Below are 14,017 nucleotides of genomic sequence, written 5' to 3'. Positions count from 1 at the left end.
TAAGTGAGACGTTTATATGCTAACATCTAATACTTAGCGACGTAAGCATATATATTGTTATGTATGTATATCCATACATAATTGGCGACGATACTTTAGGTTTAGATTGCAATAATCACTGCGTAAGTCGCCAACTACCAAAGAGTGAAACGTTGTGAGTGATTATAAGAAGAGTCCGTGCACGGTGCTCGCGCATGCGCGAAGGGTATGAAAGAGCACATGTGTGATTTAATTTTATTTTTATAATTTATGATTTAAGGCAACAACGCTTGACTTCTGGTTATTTTAAGTATTTATTTATAATTTTGAATTAGTTGGGATGCATAATTCGGCGTTATTTTATGCCCCAACAATTGTCAACATATTACTTTGCTTAAACTTGTCATCCAACTGATGACGTCAAGTGATGTTTATTAGTTGGGCTATTATTATTTAATTTATTTTCCGATACTAAAGATATCGATAAACAGATCATATATTTAATTAATTAATTATGTGTCATTCAGATGTTTGAGGATTTACATTTTATATTTTATATTTTTAATTTAAGTGAGGCCCAGGGCTGACAAATGTAATTATAATAAAAATTAAGGGCGACGGTGGTGACATGTGTGCGACGACCAACAGGTGGAGGTTTAGATAATTAAGTCAGAAAGATACGGACTAGCACGGTGCACAGACGCAAAAACTAATCCATATTATTGTGTATTAAATATTTGGTTAGAAAGAAAGTTAAATTTTATTAAATTGATTTACTGGGCGAATTTGGTTGGCTTTCGTTCCAATTCTTATTTTTTTTTTTTGAGTCATTGGAGAGAACTTGAGTAAGTACTTTGTATTTATTTTGCTGGATAATATACTTTCACGTGTTAGCCTCCCCCGGTAGTTGTTGGTCGCCGCGGAGAAAATCATTTATTTGTATTTATTAATTACTTATCGAATGATATATTGGAGAATTATTATTAATTATCATTAAATATTATTTCGTATGTTGGTGAAAACATTTGGTAATTAACTATATATATATATATATATATATATATATATATATATATATATATAAATATATATATTGATAAAGCGTACGCAACGGCGTAAAGCGTTGCCGGTACGCACTTATATATATATATATATATATATATATATATATATATATATATATTAGTAGTATATATAGCTATACAACTCACGCGGTACTTAAAAATTCCTCAAGCACTGATGTCAGCACTCAGATGAAAAATTCCCGAGTTAATATAATTATTATTTTTCTATTTTTATTTAGAATATCGGTATAATATTATCAATTATTATTCACGTTTATTATTATTTAACATAATTGCATAGCATTATAATTATTTTATTTGGATTATATGTACCCCAGCGGTAAAAATTATTAACGAGATTTTATGCAAAAATTATTATTTAACTTTATATGTTATATATTTATAATTTGGTAGTACCGAGAAATTTATCCTTTTGAGTGTGAGTGAGGAAAAATTCCGTGTCTTTCTCTCTCTCAAGCGTGTTGAGAGATAAAATAAAGTAAGATTATTATTATTATTTTTTATTGTTGTCTGGAAAAATTTGAGTGAAAATAATTGGTTTCTTTTTATTTAATAGTAAAATTACCAGTGTTAATTAAATTAAATTATATATATCTTGGGTTGAATTTATATAACGTTATTATTTTTTTTTATAACCACCGAGTGTTATTATTGTGGTTAATTTAACAAAAATTATTTATTGTAAAGTATTATAAATTATATTGAGTACTGTTTCAATTAAAATACGGAAACCAACAGCTGTCGGGGAAAATTTAATATTTATTTTCCTGGATCTTTTCCCTATTGCTTTATTTAATTTTTCTGATTTATTTATTATTTGGTAATATAATTATTTATTATATATTTACTATTTTTCTTTTTTTTCTTATTATTATTCATTTTATTTTATTTTCCCCAATTGTTTGTCCGCTTTGTCGTGTGTCACTTGCTCGGATTTTCCTCGCAGATTTTCCCCCTGAACTTAATTTTGTCCGTTTTGGGATAAACGGTCTGGCGCCTGCGTGCACTAACCCAGCCTGAGGAGCTGGTTCAGGCACTCCAAGAGTTCATTATTTATAATTTCATTATTGTCTATAACTTATTATTTATTTTAACTTGGAGGAAACATTTAAAATCATTTATTTATTATTATTTATTATTTTTATTTTCACACGTGGGTGACCGCATACGGTTTACCGGTTAATCCGCGTCTCCGTCGCGGATATTAATTACGGTTTACGTTATAAATCTGTTACGATTAAATTTAATTATTATACTTTATATTTTACTGGCAACTTAGCTTGCGATTCTATTGTTTATTATATATTATTATTTTAGTATAAAATACGTTTAAGTTAATTAGTTTATCATTACGTTACCGCTGTTACATCTATAGTATCAGCGTATTAATTATAAAGCCTAAATTCAGTGCGATAACCAACGCTTTCCACGTGGCAATTCATTGTTATTCGGACCACATCTATTGTATTCTGCGAAAACATTTATTGTAAGTAATTGAAATTATTATAACTGGCAATAAACTTGCATACTTTCCTTTCTACCTACTATCTTTTATTCATATTTTTAAATACTGGTAAAATTATGTAATAAGATCCAATACCTATTGATTAAGCTGCATAAGATAATTGAAATAATTTATAAATAATAAGCCGTGAGGTAAGTTGATGAATTTTCATATACGTTGTCGAGTTTGAATAAGTGCGGGTCTTTGCTTTGCAAGAATCCCAGCCCACTGCTCTGTCTAAGTAAAATAAAAATTTGTTAGAGGCCAGCCTAAGCCAGGGTTCAACCCGCGAATTCTGGTGGCTGCTGGTAAAAATCGCGAAAAGAAAAGCGATTTGTCTCAATATATATATATATATAAATATATATATATATATATATATATATATATATACATATTGAGACAAATCACTTTTTGTCTTCGCGATTTTAACCAGCAGCCACCAGAAGTCGCAGGTTAACCTGGCTTCGCAGGTTAGGCTAGCCTCTAACTAATTTTTATTTTACCGGACAAAGCGGTGGGCTGGGGTTCTTGCAAAGCAAAGACCCATACTTATTCAAACTCGGCAACGTATGTTAAAATTCACTAACTTACCTCACGGCTTATTACTTATCTATTAATTTCTTATTATTGATGAACCTATCAATTCTTACTTAATCAATAATACTCTTTGAGACTAATTAATAATTCTTACCAGTAAAATAGGATAATGAATAATATGAGTAAGAGATAGAATGAAAGGAATTAATTAGAAAAATGCAAGTTTTATTGCCAATCATAATATAGTTCAATTACTTAGAATAAACGCTTCGCAAAATAACAATATATAAACTGTTCTGATAGATACTGGATATACAATATTTTCCCACGTGGAATGGCGCAGTTTTACATGGAATCTATTACTTAATTTTATACTATTTTATATCGCAAGTAAATTGCTGGTGACGTACAATAATGATAACTTTATTAAAACTTGATTGATAATAATTATGACGATTTATAAGAATTACTAAAATAATATTGCGAGTTAATTGCCAGAATGTTAATAGAGAATATTATAATGTAAGTAACGCAAATTAATACTAGATAACACGTCTGAGCGTTAGTTGATCCCGGATCGGAGGGATTGGCCGATAATTGAGGGCCTGGGACTCGCCTCTGAACTCTGTCCCCACTTTACCCTTACGGACATGCGTCTAAGTGAAATTAAGTCATGTGACGATGGTACTATGACGTACGAAATTCAGGCGGCAACGGGACGGAGAAAATCGGAAACCGCAAGGCTGAAGACGACGAAGACAATTCGCATTGTCTCAATATATATATATATATATATATATATACATATATTATACATTCTTCTGTACTGTCCGCAACGACCGGCGGACTCGCGGCTGACTCCACCACGCTCTGGGCTCTACCACCACTTTGTGGTGGGGGCGCTATAGTTGCATCATACTACTAGCGCCCTTTTCATCATATAAGCACCAGGACATTGCTGCTTTGTCTTGGTCGGCAAGTTACTTCCAGCAGCATATAGAGGAAACGCGGTAAAATTATCTTTTAAATATTAAAAATTAGATACCCCCTAACACCGTATTTCTTTTAGAGAAAATAAAAAGTTTTATCTGTTTAATCAACGTGAAATAATTTTTGACAGTACGATACAGAAAATTCTTATTTACCTACTGAGAAAGATAATTAAATAACTAATAGCAAAAATAAGAAATATAAAAAATCGACCTAATTACATTGAATGTTTAATTTAATTAAAATGTTCTGCTAGGTGTCACCCACAGATTTTGTCGCTACTAATAAAAACTGTATGGTATATGTTTAGTCAATGGCTTAATAATTTGAACTCACTACGGGTATTTTCACTCTGTGTGGGAGCGCACGAAAAAGCTATTGACTCCAAGGTCAGAATAGTGCCGGATCACTCGCTATTTAGGCCCGTGCACACATAATTTCTAGCTCATGGCCGTGTCAAGCTGGCATGAGAGCCCCGCTACCAGCCGGCCAATCAGAAAAATTGGTGGCCAACTACATTCTGTTGGCGCACTTTAAAACTGAAGGGAAAATTCGCTAGTGCAGCCATGCTTTACATGTCACCATCAAGTGGCAACGAAGGAAGAAGACGCCGCCTCAGCATCACATTCCACATCATACTACTAGATGCTTCTACCCGCTACGCTTATTCTTGATAATTTAATTATTATTCTTTCAGTATAATTCTGCTGAATTAGAAATATAATATTCTGAATATTTAGCTAATTAATTAAGATGACTATATATTAAGTACATAGATTCTCTCACGTATAATTGAATATAATTTAATTATCGCGTGCTTCGCGTTAACCGCTACTGTACACGTGTCAATTGTAATACGTGATTTGTTCACTCCAGTTACATTCGCTTGTACCTTAATTGTTGCATTTGTTATTCAGTATTTATTATCTCACAATTTTAGTGAACATAGTGTTGAATATAGATCTAAATTATCTATTAGTAATTTGTGTAATTTTGAAGTATTAAATTAAACCACACCTACACAAGATTTTATTTTGTACATTCGCTTATTATACAGTATATGCATATTTGTGAAGTGAAAATGGTAGATTTGTTATGAGTTGAGACGATAAAGTTTAAGTTTTTCTTAAATGTTAATGAACGGTTTACAATAGAAAAATTCAAAAGACGTCCTGAGTAGTGCTGTGAAGCTGAGCGTCAGTTCATTTCTTGACCGTCACGTCATTGTCAGGTGCACTGTGAAAGAAAAATATTTTTATCAAGAACATTTACTTGATACAATAACATATATTCTTGATAATTTTCAAGAATACATAATTTTGTCTCACGAATTTCGTAGAGTTGAAGGAAATAATTTTTATTTAATTCAAGTAAAGCTATTGTTCTGTTTACTCACAATGTAATATCAAATTCATATAATAACAAAAATAAATTTGTTGCTCTTTTCGCAAGAAATTGATAATTAGTAATAATAAAATAAATTCTTGTTTAAAGAAAAGTATTTTTTTACTCAGTGTGATATAAGTATTAGTATTATTTGAAATTCCAAGAATGCAAGGTACGGATTCTCCCGAGGGATTCAAGGGTTTTAAAATTCAAAATTAGATAAATGACGAAATTTTCAAAAATTTTTCATAGGCTTTAAAACTTTCAGAAAACTCTAAATTTCAAAAACTTTTCACTTAAAATTTTTCTTTTCGCACACTTTAAATTTTGAAAATTTTTTTAAAACTTAAAATTCTTCGAGAACTTGAAATTTCGAAAATATGTCGAAGAAACTTATAAAGCTTTTAAAAACCCCACATTTTAAAAATTTTGCAAAACCGAAAAAAAAAGAAATAAAAAGAAAAATAAACAAATTTTTAAAAATTTGAAAAAAAAAAACTTAAAATTTTTTTGAAAACTTAGAATTTCGAAAATTTCATAAAAAAGAAAAAATTGAAGTTATATCGAAAACACAAAATTTCTGAAATGTTCCAAAAATAAAATTTGGTCCGGAAGCTCGAAATTTCGAGTCTTTCAAAAAATTATTCAAAAAATCAAAGCTTCGAAAATTTTCCAAATGCTTAAATTTTTTCGGAAACCAAAAACTAAAATTCTTTCTGAAAACTTAAAAATTTTTCCAAAACCCTTAATTTCATAAAATATTCAAAAACAAACTCGAAAACTCCAAAAACTTGAATTTAAAAAATTTGTTTTTCAACAAGGAGATATTTTTAGAAAACTTGAAAATTTAAAAACACTTAATAAACATATGATAAATCTTCGAATGTTTCCAAGTTACATTTTTTTTTTATATAATAAATATCAGATTAAATACAAATATTAAACTCATCACGTTTTTACTTTATATACTTGTAAAACATTATACACCTATGTTGTTTAATTTCTTTGTTTCCAATAATATTGTACATATACAATATAGTAATATCGCTGACCAAAGCAAGCATAGATTTATAGATTAGACGGTACATTTATTGTAAAGAGACGCAGTATTCAGCAGCTATCGTAACTATTTAACTTAGATCAAAATTGACGCTGAGCTTTTCAGCGGGTAAGTCCAAGAGGAGTCCCTTTGACGTGCTCGCTGTAAAGTGCAGCGATAACAATTTTAAGGACAACAACTACACCCAACACCTCGTTGCACGTCGTCAACGTTTCCTTCAATCAGGGAATTTTACTTGACGGTATTCTAAATTTATCCAATTATGTATTCCAAATTATTCACTATAGAACCGTGGATTGAGATTATAAAAACCATGAACACCAAGGTGTAGCAGCCAATGACGCTTGAGAAGCTAATGGCTTTTCCTTGTTGGCCCACGTAAGTTCTAAACCGTTACATTGAGGCAATTCTCTTTTTCTATTTTCTATTTCTGTTAAACCGATCAGTTCATTTTCCATAACAAAATCTAAACAGTAAAGTATACTATAAAATCCCACGGGAAAATCGTCTCGTTGTTGCGTTCGAGGGAGCCTGGCAATTTGCTTGTTACCGTTAAATTTCTAATCAAAATTGTGTTTTGAAGTTATATTTTCTTTTCCAAAAATCACCTCACGGGAAGCATCGCTCGCGAAAAACACGAGGAGGCGTTGGTGATTTTCTAATAATTGTTAAGTGCATACTCAGCGATTCTTGTCCGAGTGAATGGCTGGAATCAAAGATTCAAACCGAACTCAAGTGAGATAAGACTCAACAAATTCAAAGTTTAAAAATCTATAATTTAAGTTTAATGATTAAATGTAAATCCTAGTGATTTAAGGTAAAGAAAAGAACCTTAAGTGTTAAGTACAATTGAAGATCTTGTTAACTGATTACGGTGAGCCGCTTGGGAAATATTATAATAAACATCTATCATTGGGAAAACCTGTATGTTACATTATTTCTAACATTAAGAACCACCTACCTTCTTCCTCTACCAAATCATCTTTCGATTAGGGATCACCAGAAACGGTTCATGGTAGTTCCAATCCGACGCCACAAGGTCAACTTATATTCTAAGCAGTTTATCATCGAAATGTAGGTGAAATTACCAATTTTTTAACGTATAAATCCAAATTCTAACTCGAATACACAGAGGCCCCTGTGAGGTTTAACGTTTGAGTTCTCACAATAAAAATAAAGCCTAGAGCTGACCCTCTAGGAAAATCACCCTATAAGTCCGGTAGTCCTTACTTGAGGCCCAGACGACCATTGCTAATAATTAATTAATTATTAATTAATTAAATCTGGACATAGCACACACTGGAATTTTTCCAACATGAATTCAATTGTTACAATTATTTATAATATTATTAAAGTTCAGGTTGGGTCTCATTAGAGTGCAAAAGACCTCTAGTGGGCCCTAGTCGTCAATTATTTTATGAATTATAAATTTATTTAATTTCTGCGATTTTGAAATATTTTGTTCCGGATGCTGACTCCATATAATTGTTATTGATAGTAGCAGGTTAGTATATTGGTAGGAAACTTGGAGAAAATCTGAGCTGCTGTTGAATGCTCAGGGTTATAGCACAGGGTGGAACTGCTAATAAGTGCTCGCCCTTGAGTGTTAATAGAGTTATCGACAGGTCATGGTGTAGATGAAAATAATAAGGTGCCGAATGGCACTCCAAAATAAGGTTGGATTGGTTATAAATAAACCTTCAGTTTATATAATAACATCCACACACAAAAAAATATGGTGTGTACATTTCACTAGAAGTACCTCTTGATAATCGCTATCCATAGCGTTCGGTAGTTTCTCGTGACTCCGCAGAAACTCACTACTGCTCACTAGCCAATCTGAAACTCAACTCTCGACTTCCCTGTTGCTCAACACACTTCCCAAACATCATAACTTCCCGAATTTTGCGGAAATCATAGTATTTCATAGCGGAAAACTAGGAATCACTATTTTTCGTCTGACATCCTGATGTTTAAACAAACGAAATGAAACAGTGATATTTTAGCGACTAATTTATGTGCAAAAAAGTAACTTAAATCATGACTCTTAACTTTTAATAACAATTGTTTTGTTTCAGCCGAATCATAACTGTTACATCTACTGATGAATTTTATTGTATCATGGGAGTTCTTACGAGAGAAATGCTGGAGTTTACAGACACAAATATTTTAATCAAGGTTTGTGAATGTATACACTCATATTTATTTGCAAACTTACGTCTATATTGTAACTAGAATTTGAAGCACGTCAATCCTTTAGGCAGCTGAATACGGTAGAATATACTTGATTTACTTTACTTGAAAAGATTGGTATCAGATGAAATTAAACACTAACTAATTGATGAATTCAGGCTCAGATTAGGGGATCGGGAAAAATCTAGTTACTTAATATTTCAGGTACATTGAAGTGATAAACCAGAGTTAAAGTAACTAAATAATCGTGATGCAATGAACAAATATAACTGATTAAACCAGCATCATTCTGCAAAATCATAATCACAAGTAGACATAGTTCAATAATAATTATTAGTAAATGTGATAATTTAAATTTACTGAAAGTTAACTGAAACAGCAACTACTTGAAAAAATATTTTTAATGATCAAAATAAAACGAAAAATCTTAAAAATGGTTGACCCTATCGACCATTGCAAAAAAAACAGAAAACTACGTGAGCCTGTCAGCCACCTTTCTAAGGTCAAAAATAGTCATGTCGCACATTCCATTGCGAAAATTCAAGTAATATACAATCATAAAAACAAATAATGATGTAAATCGTTGTTTTTATTAAATTTGTATCAGCAACATCTTTGGAAATAATGAACCGATTTTCACGTTTAGAATGGCATACCATGCAGTTTTCTGACCTCTGACATTCGAAACATTTTTTAAAAATTTTGGTAAATAATATTATGATTTATTCAGAATGAATGAAGTAAATTGTTATATTTCTTATTTTTAATCACCAATATCTAGTGAAAAAATGGATTGATTTTGACGTCCACGATGACATCCGACACTCAATTTTTCAAAAATTTTTGACACTGATGAGCCACTTCAGTTTTTTTTATTTATTTATTTATTTTTTTTATGTGACCGCGTAATATACATATAATACTCGGACATCATCTTCAAATTAGTCAGAATATTTTCTTAGAACCTTAAAATATCAAGATCTGTAAGAAATTCGAATTTTGAAAATTAGACCAGACCAATAACTTCCCTTTTTTTTTTTAATTTTCAATTTTCTTAGCGAAAAATTAAAAATAATAACTGATTCCATTCCAAGTTAAATCAGGAAAGTGGTATATGAGTTCCACGCGAAAAACCTAAACAAAATTTGTTTTAATTTTTACTTTTTCCATAACTGATAAACTACAAAACCGGTTGAATCGAAAATCTGATTAATTTCAGGTCATGGTGGGCCTTTTTGATTGCTGCTAAGAACGTTCAAATTGGTTATTTCATTCCAAAAGTATCGTTGGACAAAAACAGCTCACGAACACACACACACGTCCACGCATACATACACAGACGTCCATTCGAAAATAGTCAGAATAGCTTCCTAGGAACTCCAAACGTCGATATCGGATGAAAAATAGATTTTTGAAAATCGGACCGTATAACAGAGGGGTTATCCTTGTCAAGTCTGGTCGCACCTAAGTATTATAGTCGGATATTAGGGTGCCACTGGAAGATGGACGCGGTCTTCCAGAACCAGATGTTATAATTTTCATTGTAAATCAATCAAGGTCATTCGTAAAATAATTTTGTGAGAAAGAAGAGGAACAGTGAACAAGCTGAATCAAATTGTAGATAAAAGTCAAGATTATTCTTTTTGATTATAAGCACCTTGCTTGTCCTTTATTTTTCTTATGACAGACAAATAACTTACGACATACTAGATTCCTTACGACAAACTAATGTTCTTTGTGACAAACTAAATTTTTCGTATAACAAACTAAATTTTTCTTATGACAAATTATCGTCCCCTGGACGTTTCCCCACTTCCACAGATGCTTAATTCTATTCATCGCTCGGATGCTCCCACACACGTTAAAAGACCATCCCCTGGACGTTAATCAAAATTTATTTTAGAAACCGTCTCCTGAACGTAATCTTAACCTAGCTTAATTTGTCCATCGGACCTACATGACAGACACAGTTGCATTTACTTAACATTAAGTTTGAATCTACTTTAAACTTTACTCTTGTTGTAGTTTCAGTATCACCACTATCTTTTTCACTTAATCTTTTATATTCTAAATTTTCAATGCAAAAATCTTGGCATTAATTTATTCTAATTATAAATTTATTACTTAATTTAATTCACTGAATTTTCATTTATTAATTATTTAAATTTGTTCAAATTTAAGTACACTGGAAAAAAGGTTGACGTGGCCCAAGAAAATTTTTGTCTTCATTCTTTCATTCTTGGACTGAATAAATGTATTTTTTTAATTCGACAACACTTTCTTCGACTAATGTCATAAAAATATTGTATCAAGAATAATCAAATTTTGATTCAAGTTAAATATTCTTAATTTAAGAATATATATTTTAAATCGAGTTTATTTTGTTTCTGACTGTAAATTGAGAAAAAATACTTAATAGCTAATGCGACTCGATGATAACGTGATAGCAAATGCAAACAATTGTAAATCCACGTATAAAAACTAGACACGTGGCCGGTAGCGTATCAGAACGCGTTGTAATCAATTTATAACTAATTATACGCGATCAACAATTCTTGTTAATACTCAATAATCAGTAGCCTTGATATTCTAGCCTAAGTTATTTTAGCCTAAGTTAAGTGGAATTATCCCGAGTCAAAAAATTGAACTTACATTTAACTTATAGAACTTACATTGAACTTACATAAGCTTAATAAACTCAAATTAAACTTAAATGACTTATTGGGCTTGATTATCACTTGAATCGACTTAAATAAAAATATTGACTTAATTATAACTTACCTGCAAAAAAGTAAGTCAAAGGAAATTTAGATTTACTCCCGAGTCGACATGTGAATCGTAAGTCGAACGTTAAGATCGTCATCTAGTTCAATGTTAAAAAAGATGGACAAAATTAATTACCTTCCGATTTTACGTGGGGGATTCAAGTGGGTTGAACGATAAAAATACTCCCGTTTTTGCATTATCTGGTTTGCAGTCTCGAACTTTGGCACAAATATTCCCAACAATCTTACCAACCCCTCACCATCGGTACTTTTTCCGATAACTAACTCCGAGGGGGTTTCAGTCCGTTCAAAAATAAAAATGCTCGCGTTTTTACACTATCGGGCTTACGGACTCGAACTTTAGAACAAATGTTCCCAACAATACTACGAATCCCCCACCATCGGTATTTTTGCTGAAAAATAACTCCAAGGAAGGTTTCAGTGGGGTCAAACATTGAAACACTCGCGTTTTTACACTATCGGGATTACAGACTTGAACGTTGGAACAAATATTCCCAACAATCTTACGAACCCCTCTACCATCGGAACTTTTTACGATATTTAAGATGTAAATACTCTTGTTTATTACTTCTTTGAGTCAGTTTTTGAAACAAACAAATGAACCGATGGTGAAAAATTCGAAAGATCGTTGATAATATTCATGCTAAAATAAAAGTATGTTAGCCAAATAATTCAAATACGCTAATATCCAAATCGCTTACATCATTGAATAGCCGTTCTAAGTTTTCGAAAAAAATACATATCGTAGGGGATTTCTAAGATTGTTGAAAATATTTATGCTAAAAGTCAAGTCTGTAAGCCCGATGGTGTAAAAACGCAAGTGTTTCAATTTTCGACCCCACTGAAACCCCCCTTGGAGTTAGCTATCGGAAAAAATACCGACGGTAAGGGGTTCGTAAGATTGTTAGGAATATTTGTGCCAAAATTTAAATCTGTAAACAAGATAATGCAAAAACGCCAGTATTTTTATATAACAGGGCTATGTGGTTACTCTGGTCTTCCTTAAATTACCTTTTTAAGTGATAACGGCCTCCCAGAACCGGATCTTAAATCGTCAGGGTCGGTGTAATTTATTTAATTGTAAGAGAAAGATGAGGAAGGATAACTTATAAATAATTTACTTCTTGGATTCACAATTTAAACCTTTTTATGTATTCAATAACCTATTTAACCTTTTTGACCTTTATAAATCTTATTCACTTATAACCCTTTATAAACCTTATAACCTTATCTCTTTTATAAACCTTACAACCTTAATTAACCTTATAACCTTTTATAGACCTTAAAACCTTAATTAACCTTTTATTTATTGACACGCAATATTTCCATTTACTACTAATTTATTTATTACCTGCAATAATATCCTTAATAGAATTAGCCAACTACCTTTGGCATTTCCACACACTCCCACACACAATTGTTAAAAATCGCTTAACCTTCGCGATACTTAATTACTAAATTTTCCACTAAAATTGGCCAATCACCTTTGGCATTTCCACACACTTACACACACAATTGTTAAAAATCGCTTAACCTTCGCGATACTTAACTACTTAATTTTCCATTAAAATTCTTATTTATTTTACTCACACACTCACTCTGTCCCCTGGACTTATTTTACACACACTGACTTTAAATAATTTTCCCGCAATAAATAAATTAATTAATTTAGAAAATTATATAATTATTAATTAATTTATTAATTGATTTCCCTTTTTCACTTTTGATTATTATTCCTTTTTATTAATTTTTATCACCAATAACTTTTAACTTCAATAACACAACAATCGCGACGTTACCAATTCATTCAACTCAAGTTCCGCCATTTTTTATCAGCTTTTATCTCATGCTTCTTTTCAGGTACTTGGTTCTCACAATATTCATTCTTATTTTTATTAATACTCTTTCCTTCATTATTTCCTCTAATTAATTAATTATCAATTCATTAATTCACTTAAATTTTTCTTATTAAATTTTTCGTGACTTTGATCGCGGACCTTTTTATAATTTTTGCCCGAGACAATTTCTTATTAATTTTATTTATTTTATTAATTTTGCTTCTAATTAATTATTTTTCGACAAGCGGCTATGACTAGATTCGACAGTTTTCGGTGCGTGAGTTACTCGACCTACCTGGAAACTTCTAGAATAATTCCGGCTACCTGCCTAGAATTATTTGACTATGTAAAAGCTCCGGCAACCTGCCTGGAGTTAATTAATTACTTATTTTCATATAATTACGTCCGAGTTTAATTTATGAAATTTTATTTACAGAATTATTTATTTAAATTACGAGCAATAATTTCCGAATGTTAAGACGCGACGGTAACGGACGTATACCATGTATTTAATGAAATTTTCCGTCTTACCGCCTGGAATAAATTTTATAAATACCTCTTCAATCAAAACACTCCAGTTCCTTTTCTCGTCGTGTCTTTGTCCGGGTCTCGTCCTATTAATTGTCCTCGTAAATTTTTTTGGTCTTATTGTGGTT

At 31.3% G+C, this 14,017-nt stretch overlaps 1 protein-coding gene across 2 annotated transcripts in view; it reads left to right on the top strand.

The window, feature by feature from the left end:
- LOC106693955 (TBC1 domain family member 30-like) overlaps nucleotides 1–14,017 on the top strand; it is a 526,797-nt gene that overhangs the window by 311,904 nt on the left and 200,876 nt on the right. The window contains exons 6-7 of one of the 2 annotated variants that reach the window (XM_053741239.1): nucleotides 8,623–8,722; nucleotides 9,957–12,316. In XM_053741239.1, the coding sequence (XP_053597214.1) occupies nucleotides 8,623–8,722; nucleotides 9,957–9,986 (130 nt within the window). In that variant the 3' untranslated portion in view covers nucleotides 9,987–12,316. Of the gene's footprint in view, nucleotides 1–8,622; nucleotides 8,723–9,956; nucleotides 12,317–14,017 lie in introns of those variants that run through there. The other variant, XM_053741241.1, reaches the window with a different exon arrangement.

Source organism: Microplitis demolitor, chromosome 1, assembly GCF_026212275.2.
Source record: "Microplitis demolitor isolate Queensland-Clemson2020A chromosome 1, iyMicDemo2.1a, whole genome shotgun sequence".
NCBI lineage: Eukaryota > Metazoa > Arthropoda > Insecta > Hymenoptera > Braconidae > Microplitis > Microplitis demolitor.
This window is presented reverse-complemented; position numbering and strand designations above follow the sequence as displayed.